The sequence below is a fragment of the Poecile atricapillus genome, chromosome 2 (assembly GCF_030490865.1).
Source record: "Poecile atricapillus isolate bPoeAtr1 chromosome 2, bPoeAtr1.hap1, whole genome shotgun sequence".
Lineage (NCBI taxonomy): Eukaryota > Metazoa > Chordata > Aves > Passeriformes > Paridae > Poecile > Poecile atricapillus.
In genome coordinates, this window is record NC_081250.1 from 132,447,655 (window position 1) to 132,461,427 (window position 13,773).

Below are 13,773 nucleotides of genomic sequence, written 5' to 3' on the forward strand. Positions count from 1 at the left end.
TCTCATTCCATGGAAATCTAGATGCTGTTCTTATGTTGGGAAAATGAATGTGGTTTTCCTTAGAATCTTCAAAGCAGAAATCTTAGTTTTCAATTAAAAAAAATATTTAGGGATGAAGTAAATTTATACTAAAGTAGGAAGCCTTATGAGGAAGAGTCCGTTTTGCAGACATGAAGGCAAAACACGTGAGGATTACTCAAAAGGACATGTGTGTATTTATATGCACACGCATGCACAGAGGCTTCACACAGCAAAAACCTCTCATGACAGAAGATCTGAGTTCTGTGTTAGCCTGGAATTTTTACAAATGCACAGTTTAGTTTTGCACTTCGAACCTAAGCAAGTGGTATGTTTTAACATTTTTAATTGCTTTGCTGTTTCATTCATCCCCTTGCAATTCTGCACAAGTTACATCCATAGTCATGCTATGAGAATTTTGAGATACCTGAATTCAAACTAGATATTTTGAATGGAAAAGTATCATTTGAACTTTACACTTCACTTGAGGATTCCATTGGTGGACAACAGTTTCTTAATGTTAACATCTTTCCCCTGGTCATCAGCATTAACTTCTGGGATTGTGTGGCTTCTGAGATCCTCTGAATCCAAACAATTCATTTTGTTCTGTGTCTTGCTTGCAGGGAAGTTCACTTGTGTCAGTAATAGTAGTTTTCCACTTGTCTTGAACATTTGAATATTGCACTGAATTTTGGTTGAGTGGGGCAGAGAAAGTAGTAGTATTTCTTCATGGAAACACACTGTTCAGAGAGGAAGGATAGTAAAGAGCCTAGCTGTATTTAATTTCTTTCTAATATGTTCAATGTGTTCCACCACCTATCACAAAAGCCAGTCTAGTAAAATTACAATGAATTAATTTTTAGTGCAGTGTCATGGTTTTGTGGCAGGGCTGCAAAGTACATGCCTAGGGTCTGTGGCTTTGATAAGTATGATACAACCAGGTACTGTTGGTATTCCCATCTAGATAAAAGAGGTAGTTATCACACTGAGTTACATTTTGGAGTATTTCTCATGAGTATGATGTGGAGATGAAAAAGCAGAACAATACTTCCATTTTTGCAGCTACTTTCCCTCTGATTGAGTTACTGGTTGCTATATCGAATGGTGAAATCATAGATTATTATTTTGATAAAAGATTGGTATGAGTCATGCATATGATGCTAATAACATGTACTGAATCAAATTCAGATTTGCAGCTATTTCTAATTTCTCTGAACTCATCTCCACAGATAATTAACTGCCAGTACCTTTTTAGAGAGAAGACATTTTAAAGTTCTCAGTTGTTTATACATAGTATGCAGCTTTGGTGTTTCTGCTCTGCTTAATGGGTTTCCTTACTAATCTTGCATATTAGCACTCTTTTCCCTCAGTGCGTGCTCCTAGGCACACATATTTCCAGCTCTTCATTTCACTGTACCTTCCCCCCAGATTACCTGTGACTCATTGTATGAATCAAGACTGGAAGCTTCATTCTTGACTCATCCTAAGTAAAGGTTTCCACTAATTTTAACTTTCTTCATCAAAACACTGGAGGGATAATGACATAGTAAAGTAAAGTATTCTCAGAAATTAGCAATAACAGTTATTTCAGAGTATTGGAGAGCTGTTTGAATTAGAGAATCCCTAAAACTGAAAATCTGTTAGGTTTACTGAGTAGGGATCCTGTCTAGAAGTTTCATAAAACTGATATTTGTCTGAGGACCTGTGATTTAAAACATTGTTTTAGAAAGTTGGGCATTTTTTTCTTCACAGAGCTATGGGGATAATTAGGTTTGTGTGTTTGCATTAGTTCATGTGCTCTCTTTCAGTAGTTTGTATGTCTTTTTCGTTTTTCTGCTAGGATAGACTGTCTTGTCTCTACAGATCATCCTTTCTGGCTGATTCTTTGCCTTTCAAAACAGGAACAGAAGAGGAGAGATTCAGAGATTACAAATACATTATTGCCAAACTATTATTTTTTCAGTGGGAGATGGGTACATAACTGTTCTACATTCTCTTGAAAACGTTCATTATAAAGGTAATAATGCCTTCTCCACACAAGATAAATGTTCATAACATATTGAATATTTGGAAGTTTTACCCATTGTATTTCTATTAAATCATAGTTGTACAGTGTAATTTCTGAGTAGACTGGTCTTGATTGAGTGGTTCACTGAGTAATTTCCCAGGTATGTCTGTAAGCAAGCCCATCAGAGCAAATGAATTTATGGCCAGTTAAAAAATTATACTTAGAATAATGCTTAGGAAAATATTTTAATAAAACTCAACAACAAAATAAAAAACAAAAATTAGTGAGCCAAAAGGAACTTCATGGCCCAAAACTGGAAAAACATTTTTATGGAAAAACAATATATGTAAACAATATTCAGTAATATGTGCTGTCTTTTTGCATCTTTATTATGGTACATCGTAGTAATGCCATACAGAAGCATGTAAAGGTCAGGTTTTTCTTTAAGAAGTAAACTTTGTAAACTGTTTGTATCTGGACCCACTAATGGAATTCAGTGTTGTTACCATCCCACAATTTGAATGGCTCCAATGGAATCATAGCACTGCAGACAAAAACTTTGAAGATGTCAGACTCTTGCAGGATGTGTTTCACAATAGTTCTCCATTGTTTTTCCAGTGAGGTATAAAGTCAAATCTCAGCATGATTTGAGTGCTGGGTACTTTGGAGCAGTCGCTCAGCACGAGAGACTGAGGGGGCTGCCAGGCCTGATCAGTCAGAGGAACCTGAAGATGCAGCTCCGTGTGTTACCCACCCCAAGGTGGCTTGCAGAGAGCCTCTTCTGGACCTTTCATTCCTGCTCCAATGCCATGATTCTTTTCTTTCTTTTAACTGTTTTAAACAAATTCAGCGGGCACGATTTAGGATGCAATTTTGAGGCTTAAGTTAATCCAAGAGGAGCTGCCATGGTCTGTCCTTTTCCTTCACTGCTTTGTATTGTACAATGAAGCAGTGAAGGAAACAGAACAGGCCAAAAAAACAACTACATTTTTTCTCAGGTTTTTTGGTTGGTTGGCTTGTTTTTTCTTCCTGGGATTATTTTGTTTGGATGCTTCAAGACCCTGAGGTGGCTGGTTTACTGTCATATAAGGCACAAATGAGGAGACACAAATTCAGTCTGGCATGGAATTGTACACCAAGGCTGAGACAAACAACTTGCTAAAAATGGGATTTTGTCATGGCCTTGTTACCAAAAAACATATTCTGGAATTCCTAATTTTGTACATTTTAGTACATGTGCCATTTCATGTGCTTTACTTCCTCAGGTAGTCTTTAAAATTCTCAACAAATTAAAACATGGTTTAGTCAAAGATCAGTTTAGGTACAAGTTGATACAGGTGAGATGTAGTAACTTAGAAAAAGAAAAAAAAAAGGCAGTAAGGTACAGATAGATGATTTTCCAGACATCTAGCAGCTTTAAAACCTGAGGCACTCAAGATCCCAGCACATGTTTCAGTAAGCAGTAGTGTGCCAGCAGTTGAATATTTCTCATTGGAGATTCCTGCACTGGATTTTTTTCTGTTTGTGGCATGTTGTCTGACTCAGTCTGACTTATATTACTGGAAATAATGTAGAATGAAGTTTGTTTAGTTAGGCAGCATCTGTATGTGAAATCTTCTAATCTGCTGTGGATTTAGTTATTTTAATTGCCTTTAAAATGCTCAAAATGGATAAAGTATCTAATATGTATTAAGAAAAAGATTGCATTGTTTGATTCTGGGAATAGTTCATTTAACTGCACAATTACTCATTTAAGAGGCTGAAGATAGAGTCTGTATTATGAAAGTCAAGTGCCAAGCTACTTTATCACATTACAATAAGGACTTGTTATTGTTCATGCATTCATTCATCCTCTCTTAGAAAATTATGCCTAAATTTGTCTTTTGAGGCTTTGTTGAATTCCGCTTTGAATTATTGCCAGGTATTTGGCATTTTCCTTCTGCATCTTTTAATTTATTTTACAGAATGCTGAATATTAGTCAGTGGGAGAATATTCAAGTTTACTCCAGCAGGAGTAAATAATTTTGTTAAATTTCTCATGTTCAGAAGTCACAACAGTGAATGATATTTATTATATTTCCATTTTAATATAATTAAATTATTTAAACTGCATGGACATGTGACCAAAAACTGAGACTGGTAAAATTAGTCTGATACTGAAATCTTGATACTGAAATGTTAGAGAATGTCATAGCATAGTAGAATGAATAAGGTGGGAAAAGACATCCAAGATCAAGGTTATTGAGTCCAACCTTTTACCAAGCACCACCATGGCAACTAAACCGTAGCACTAAGTGCCACATCCAGTAATTTCTTGAACACTTTCAGGGATGGTGACTTCACCATTTCCCTAGGCAGCCCATTCCAATACTTAAGCACAGTTTCAGTGGAGAAATTCTTCCTGATGTCCAAAACTAACTGCCTCTGGCACAGCATGAGACTGTGTTTTCTTGCACCTTCAGTGTTTGGTTGGGAGAAGAGGCCTACCCCAATCTTGCTACAATCCCTTTAGGTATTCATAGAGAGCTATAAGGTATCCCCTGAGCCCCTCTTCTCCAGACTAAACAAACCCACCTCCTTTAGTCACTCCCTGTAGGATTTACTCTCTTGACCCTTCACCAGCTCTGTTGCCCTTCTCTGGATGCACTCCAGCACCTCAGTGTCTTCTTGCAGAAGTCCAGTTAGACTACATCCACAGTCATCACCAGGCAGGTCAGCTGGTCATAAAAGGACATCAGCTTGGTCAGGCAGGATCTGCCTTTACTGAACCTCTGCTGGCTGGGCCTGATCCCGTGGTTGTCCTGTACGTGCCATACGTGCGTGTGTAAAATCAAGATGAAGTTTCAACTGTTGCTTTTGAAAATGTCCAAATTAAATATGCAAGAAGATTCTCATTGGAAAATGCTGTTTCTTGGCTTTAAACAGGAAAAAAACCCAAAACAATGTTGCCCTTCTAAACAAAAACAAAAACAAACAAAACAAAACCAAAAAGAAACCAAAAATAAAGGTAAAAATCAGAAAAAAGTATGCAAAATTGAGCAAACCCTCACCATGTCTGAAATAAATGTCTGTTTTAAGCCAATATTTTTTGTATAAAAGCAAAGAAATGAACTTAAAATTTGGATTTAAATTTGAAGAATAACACCAAAAAAGCTAATGCTTTTAGTAATAATATTAATGAAAAAATGCTGTGGAAAAAAGAACTCTGCCAAATTTCAGCCTGTTCTTTTTAAATGGAAGGCCTTTATTTGGAAAGGGAAAAAAAAATTGAACACAAGTTTCTTACTGGCCTTCATAGGGTAGCAAAATAAACGTATTGTTTGTATTAAAATGAAAAAAAATAATTTTGTTGGCTTTAGAAAGGATTTAGCACTTGGATATCCATGTTACAATTGGAACATTTAACACAGCTTTGATTTATGAATATTTGCATCAGTGTTTAACAGAATGTAGCCTCTTACTTTACTCTTGAAGAGCTGGGAAAACATTGTACAAAGAAGCTGAGTTTATATTGCTCCCTGCCATCACAACTTGCGTGTAATTCCTGCAGTACTCTGAAAACTACAATTCCCATCTGAAGTAATTCTGTAGGTCCAGAAGCTCCTATACACAATTACACTTCAAATTGGCATCATTTGTTTTGCAACAAATTCTGCTTGAAAAGAAAACTCCTTAGAGGAAAAAAACCCATTTGACTTTCATGAAATAAACTACTTCAGACATCTCTGCTATTTTAGTTGCCTCATTTTGGCTTGATTTAATAGTTTCCTTTTGGAGGACAGCTTTTGGTTCATGTTATAAAGGACTCTTTCTGCAGTTGGATTGATACAAGTAGAAGCAATCTGTCTAGACTTAATAGACTGAAGTTTTAATTTGGAATTTTATTAGACTGGAGGACAAAATTCAGTAGTCAAATATGTTTGTATGCGTGTCTTTAATATATTTTACATGTGAAATTAGTATGTCAATTTGCAAAATAATTTTGATAATGGTCAGAATTAAATTCCATCATATAACTCATATGCAAAACATAACAAAATTGTTTTAGTTGGCGTGTTCAGTAGAGCAATGTGGCAAACAAAGATCCATTAGATAACAATGATACATTAACTAAATTTCTAAGCTGTTGGAAACTTCGCAATGCATTTTCTGAAGTACTTAGTAGAAAGGAAGAAATTATCCAGTGTTATCTTGGTCATTCCAGTTCAAGCACAACAGAAAACAAAAATGGAGCATATTCCTTTTCTGTAAATTACTTTGTCCAGTAGGCAAGATTTTTATTTCCATGTAAATATTAATACTTTTTAGCAAAAGGAATAAAACTAGGTCACATACAACAGTGATGGAGCAGATGCGATTGGCACTTTGATTTTGTGGTTTCACACTTGTGAGTCTTTCCATAACTTATGTAATGTGAAGCATGAGCTCATGATTGGCTGAAGGGTTTTGATCAGAGTTAAGAAATGAACTTAAAATGGAAATTTTACTTCCATAGTGAATGACCATAATTAATATGAGAAGCTGGAAAAAATATGCAGATGTAGATGCTTTTCTTCTAGAACGGCTGCACTTCCAAAGAGTATATTGCTTACAGTTATTCTATTAATTAAGGAATTATTCTGTGAATACCAGAAAATGAACATAAAAATGTTTGTAGTGAAATTTGCACATGCTTACATGTTATTGTTGAAATTTCTTGAGTTATCAAGAAATATAATGTGGCAGTTCTGACAATTGTTGTAAAACACTTCTCTTTGATTTGGAAAATGTGTTAATTACTGGTCTAAAGTGTTAGGCAGTGTGTTTACCTTGATGATTTTATTCCTGCTCTTTATGGAGTGAAAACTTTGAAGATATCATGACCATCTAAGTACTGTGATCAGAAATGGAAAATAAATAAGACTCACCTGGTTAAAATTGCAGTGACCTTAGATTACTTGCCAATGTTGAAAAGCAAATCTGTTTATTGATCCTTGATTTTATGATGTACTTATCTGTGTGTGTTCTACAGGACATGCCATTTCCATGCCCTTTCTCTTGATAGATATATGTGCCATATGCCCTAGTGAACTCTAGAGGTTAAGCTAATCAAGTTACCTATCTCAACACATGAAAAGGAAAAGTTAACCACAGTTCCTCAGCTACCAGTGTAGCTTTCAACACCTTTTCTATGGTGTGTAGTATTGATAGGGTATATAACTGTGAAAGGAGAAGAAAATGCACTGAAGTGATCTAAGAAGTAAACTATCATCATATGATGTGTTTTTTCTAGCTATTGAAAACCTTTCCATATTGCAACTTATTCTGACAATGAAACTGTAGAATACCTCTGATTTAAGTACCATCTGGTTATGCTCAAAGCTTTAAAGGTATTATCTCAGCTTAAAATTTCAGCGTCCTATACTTTTTTCTTCACCAAACTATCCATTTTTAAACCACAAATATTTTTCCAGTCCTTTCAGATTTTATCTAAAAGTATATTTTAACAGTATTTAAATAGTTCTTGAACAATAACAATTTATCTTGATAGATGACATGCTGTGTTTTTTCATTTTATTTTAATTAGCTATTGTGGAACCAAATTCCCTTTTGTTTTATTCCTTTGAATACTGTTTAATTATAGTTATCATGCCAAATATCTTAAAGGTTATTTTACCAATACAGTTTCATTTAACATAAGCCATGTGGAATCAATAGTCCTGTTTCCTAAAGTGAATGCTTGGAAAATCTTACATTCATATGTTAAGAGTACACATCCTTTCCTCATTAGCTGGAAAGTACAGGGATTTTGGCACAGGTTCTGTGTGGAAGCATTGTGCAGCTTTTATATGGATTTTGTTTTTAGCCTTTGATGACACTGTTTAGAATAGGAAGTATCTAATAAGTAAAGCATTTTGTCTAATGTGCTGCCAGTGTGTTTAATATATGCCTGGAGGTCTGAAACATTATCTTCTCCACTATAGTAATATGCATTTAATTCTCTGAAAGCAGAAGGTCGAACTTTTAAAAGGGACTCAAAGTACATTTTCAACTAAAATAATTTAAAACACGTGGGATAGGGGACCAGAGCAATGTACGGTTGGTTTTTATGGTTTAATCATGATCATGTTAATGCACACCAGTAGCTAATTAAAGAAAACTTTTATTGTTCATTTTAAATGGGTTATGTAAAGAGTAAGAGAATTGATATTATACAGCCCAATGATAAATGTTACCATTACATTTGCTAACAGCAAGATGATATTGCTGTTCTTGACATCCTTAAAGAATTGGCCCATTTATTCCATAATACAGCAAAGAATCTTTTTAGAGCTGTTGTACTGAGACTCATTCCCTCTCATATTCTTATCCCATTAGAGGAATACCTAAATGCTTCCCAAATTTATTACTAGGCATAACTTCAAGTTAACTTTGAAACATTGTTGGAAGGCTTGATGCTCTACTGAGCTGAAATTGATGCAAGAAGTACCAGTGATACTTCTGCACTTTTATTTTGTACCCAGTTGTGTTGTGTACAGCTGTCTTGCAAATCATTATTCATGTGTTCCAACCTTTATAATATATGTGGTAAGGCCATATATAAGTCAAAGTTTCATTGTGGAGCCGGGTGGCATGGAAAACTGTAATAGGATATGGTATCTTTCACCTCTTGGGCACTGGTTCATATTCCATACTGCTTAATACTGAGCAGAAATTGCCTTCTGAGTGCTGTTCAGTGACCTGCATGAATTGATTTGGGGTCTCAGTAAAGTTTCTGTAGTTGAATGTCCTCATAACAGGAAACTCAGCAGTTGGGACCAATTAGCACCCTTGCAGCAGTCTGCACAGAGAATCTATAGTCTGACTGGTGATGGAGGCAGAGCTCCTTTCTTACCTTCCTAGAGGTGCTCTGCATAGACCAGAGCATTTAATAAATACTTAATGATAAAAGGAGGCAGAGGAAAAGAACTCAAATCTGTTTAGGTGTGAGAAGAGAGAATCCATTCAGAAACCAGAAGTACTGTGATTTCTTCCTCCATTTTGTCATATACATGTGATGTTTTTCTCCCTAGAAGTTTTTCACTTAGTGGATGACACCGTATTTTCATTTCCTCTGGCCAAGTGATGGATAACCTAAATGTCAGGTAGCTGCAGAAATTTCTGCTGCATAGAGGACAACAAGAGAATATCATGTAGGATTCACCATTGAATCATGCTTTCTGGAAACATTTTTCATCAGACTCACCTGATGTCTGTGTAGCAATTAAAACTTGCTGGGTGTAGCAGCATATGCCCTCAACTTAATTACAGGCAGCATTTCCATGAAATTATATGGCAAGATTTTTTCACAGCTGCATTCTTTCTTTCTGTTTGCCCTCAGTACATGAGCAATGAAACCATCTGCACCAATTTTGAAAGTGCCATCAATACAGGATGTGGGTGAAGCGCTTTATAGTTTACCAGGCAGAGAGGCTGAGGTGTAAATAGCCTAACTTTGCTAGGATATCAGGAGGAATGAGGATTTCTTGGCTCACAAAGTAGTGATTCATTAAAATGGTCTCTAGTTATTTTTACAGAGGCAGCATAAAAAGTGATATCACATTTACAAGTCAGTGATATGAGTCTGCCATAGAAAACAGCCGCAAAGAATTTTATTGGTTATTTAAAAAATATGTACATGAGTGAATCTGAAAAGATTGTAACCAGAGCTGGCAAAAAACCTTTTCAAAGAAAATCTCAGCTAGTTAATGGTTCTGTTTTAGGATTTCCTCTGTAATACTTTTTCTAGTATATTCATTCCTTTAAAGAAAAGGAGAGGGATTGCTCCCTTTGTTCCATAAAGCACAATATAAAGGAAGGTTTAAAAAGCCTGCTTTTCTTTACCTCCCTCATAACCCAATTTCTGCAGTACATGTAAAATCTAATATATTGCTGCATACAGACCATAGAAGTCTGGAGAAATTGAGTCATTCACTGCCCTACATTCCGATAGTTAAGTTGCTGGTAAATAATTTATTTTTAATTCATTATTCTCTTTTGAAGAGGAAGTTAAGGTAGAAGTTCATATTTCACTTTTTGAGGATTCCTTTGGATGGAGAAGATAAGAAGAAATTATTGAAATAGGTCCTGCAATGAAGAAATTAAATCATTGAGTCAATGTGCAGTGTCAGCCAAAAAAACTCCTGTAAAATACTGGACATCTGGATGGGGATGGACAACAAGACAGAAGGCAGCATTTCACTTTTATAGAGAACTGTAGGGTTCCACTTCTTGGGTGCTTTGTAGAGTACTCAAGAAGGCCATAGTGGAGTTACAGAAGTAGACAAAGGAGGCTAAAAAGATTGAAAGTGCTGGAGTGCCTTCTTTGTGAGGAGAGACTAAAAAGGCCAGGATTTCCATGTCTGAAGTGGAGAAGGCTGAGGGGGGCTGTGATCATATTTTACAAAGTCTTAACAACACTAATAAAGCTGAATGTGGACCTGAACAATTTGTATGCTACAAAAGACTGGAGAAAGCAATGTCACTAGGAGGAGATGGTTTCAAGTGATATTTTTTTTTAAAAAATTGGATCTTGTTGCCACTGAAGGTTGAGAACAGACACTGTCAATGTGTTCAGAAAGGAATGATGAATTCATGGACAAGAAGCCCAGAAATGGTTTCCAAAATGACCACACAAACATGTACCCGTGGCATTCTACATGCAGCAGCTGTGGATGCCTGGGGAGGAGGAGATTGCAGGAAGCGGACAGAGTTTCTGGTATTTGTTAACAGTTTCCTCCTGGTGCTATCAAAAACAGTGTACTGGGATAGATGGGTTATGAATCCAACCGAGTTGAGCATTTCTTATGTTAGCTCCTGTACTGAGCAGAGCAGAAACTCCACTGCAGCAGCACAGATGGAGGTGTTAGTTATGCTGTGGAAGCTGTGCAGGGAGAATGTATGACTCTAACCTTCATATGAATCTGAGGAATTAGTCATACATCAATTATTATTGAATTTTTGTAGATCGATTTTTTTGCCACATATCTTAGTATATGCTCCCTACCTTGTCCTCAAACTTTTGATAGGATTTCTACTTGTTTCATGAGCAGTGTTAAAAGTGTTTTTTCCTGAAGTAGTTCTTTGTCTTGGGATATCTCTGTCTCTTGAGCTGAGACTATAAGGTTTCTGGACACAGCCTTGCAACTTTTTATTTCGTTCTTGCACTCTTTGTTTGTCAGTGGTGTATATTTTCTTTTTGAAATATTTCTATATGCAATGATTTCTCATGTGAAACCCTGTGAATGTCACAGCCAATACCCTATGTGGCCTCGGTAAGCAAAGAACTCACACCCATCACCTTTCATACCCATCAGTTTTTATTTAGTTCTGATGTCTCCTTTAACATCAGTGTTTAACATTGTTTTTTTTATATAAGGCAGCTGCCTTCCATAACTCTTAAAAAATCTTTTTTTCTATAATATATTTTTTATACATTTCATTTTATAATTTCCATTTAGTCTTTTTATGGTTGCATAGTGGATTAATATTATGTTCTATTTCATCTAATCACAGTAAAAAATTTTAGTGACAAAGGTGACTTTTTGAGCATCAGTGCTCAAAATTGGAAAACAATCCTAATTAGGCTTTAATTTGCAATATATTATTTCACAGATATATGGGTTTATATTAATGCATAAATTTATTATAAATTCTTTAGAGTTTTTTTAAATGAAGGGTTTAATTTTTTAATTTCTAAGCCTAAAAATCCTTACTGCTTGCTTTTTTTTTCCCTCTTTCACATCTTTTTTTGGCTCTTCAGCTATTGTGAGTCATCATTTCATTGGAACAGACACCTGCTGTGTTTTTATGAATTATTACTGTGTTAAAGTTAACTTGGCAGATTTTTTTTTTTTATAATTCTCTTTTTTGACATCATGTTTATGTAGTGATTTTTTGCTGTGACTGAAATGGAAATAGTTGGGATATGGATATCAGAAGTTAATATAACATTTTCCTTTGCAGGTTTCCAAGCAAGAACAGAAGAAGATGGATGTGGCTGATGGAGGAACAGTTGAGACTTCTTCGCGTTATAGCGGGGCACAGGACAGTGGAATTGGCAGCGACAGTGTTAAGATCAGAATCATTCAGATCGAGCAGCACAGTGGCACCAGCCAGCACCGCATTGCCCGTCCTTCCCGCCAGTCTTCCATCGTGAAGAATCTCAACTTCATCCCCTTTGACATTTTTGTTACATCAAGTCGAATCTCATTGATGACATACTCATGCACTGCCTCACCTAAGGCAAAATCAGTGCAAGATCAGAAAGATGGCGAGAAGATAAGTAAAAGCTCCTTGAACCTTCCAGAAACAGTCTCAGACAGCAGCCATGATATCAAGAAGCCCAGTCAGCCATGCATCTCTTCTGTCACAGCAGACGATCTTTTGAACAGCAACCCTCCCCTGTCTGCTGGGAGAAAAACAGGTCTTTTGTCCTTGGAAAGTCTGCACGCTTCCACAAGATCATCTGCTCGACAAGCCCTGGGCATAACTATTGTACGGCAGCCTGGGCGCAGGGGAACTGGGGACATCGAGCTACAGCCATTTCTCTACCTGGTTGTTTCACAGCCCTCTGTGCTGCTCAGCTGCCATCACAGAAAGCAAAAAGTAGAAATATCAGTGTTCGATGCTGGCCTTAAAGGAGTTGCCTCAGACTACAAGTGTACAGGTAAGAGCATTTAACATCCAGTCCTGGTTATAACTGTGAAAATGATTGCACAGCTCAGAGTTACAGAGGGTGGTGGAAAGTTCTCCTGAGAGAACTTCAGGACATCTTTAAATATCAGTCACTAAATATACATATTTTTAGGATTATACCTCACAGCTGAATCAAGTTAAGTGTGTAAAATGTTTGAAATTAATTAAGATCTACCCTTTTAGCAACCAGTTCTTCCTGTTTCTTAGTATTGCTTTCTCATTACCAAATTGTGACAGGGATTGGTGCATTACTGTAACTTCTCAAAGTTTTCTAAGGAAGTAAAAGTTGTAAGCCAAGTTAATTTCATAAAGAGCATCTTTTATGACTGAATGTCACAATATTTTCATATACTAGCCTACCAGTAAAATGTAAAGATAAACACTGTAGAAGCACCTGGTGTTTTGGACATAAGCTGTAAAAAAATAATGTGATCTTTCAAACAGCATCAAGTGATGTCATGTATTTTTAGTTTTTATTCAGTTGAGCAATAGGGTTTTGCAGCAAATTCTATCTCTTAAAAATGCTTTTTAAATTCCATATGCAAAGTTTATAATGAGAGATGTCAAAATAGTGTTCAGTAGAAAATATTCTGAAATATTCTTTTTCTGCCTTATCAGTACTGCTGAAGACAGAAACCAAATGATTGCAATTCATTTGTCTAGCAGTCAGTACAGGGTATAATGATTTCATGAGATTAATCATTATGGAGTGTTACCACAAAAAGTGTAAATGATTATGCAGGGCTCCAGGTGAACATACAGCCAGAATGATATGGGACATCAGATTGTTTTCTGAATGAGAGCTGTAGGTATTGCTAGTTTTCCCTTGCCAGTATTTCCTGCACAGCAGTTGTGAAAAGTAGTATACTTTTCTGTGCAACTTCACCAAATCTTTGCTGAATGAGATTGTATCTTTTGAAAAGTAGCACTAAAATAATGTGCTTATGAAAAAGACTAAAAATGCAATTAAAACTGTTCTTAGAAATCTGAATAGTAGTGGAACTTTTAAGAGGGATTAAACAGTGAGAAAG

General features: G+C 36.0%; 1 protein-coding gene across 4 annotated transcripts in view; it reads left to right on the top strand.

Moving 5' to 3' along the window:
* VPS13B (vacuolar protein sorting 13 homolog B) overlaps nt 1-13,773 on the top strand; it is a 429,143-nt gene that overhangs the window by 300,047 nt on the left and 115,323 nt on the right. For all 4 annotated transcript variants that reach the window (XM_058833661.1, XM_058833660.1, XM_058833663.1 and 1 more), the window contains exon 34: nt 12,011-12,713. In XM_058833661.1, the coding sequence (XP_058689644.1) occupies nt 12,011-12,713 (703 nt within the window). The remainder of the gene's footprint in view (nt 1-12,010; nt 12,714-13,773) is intronic.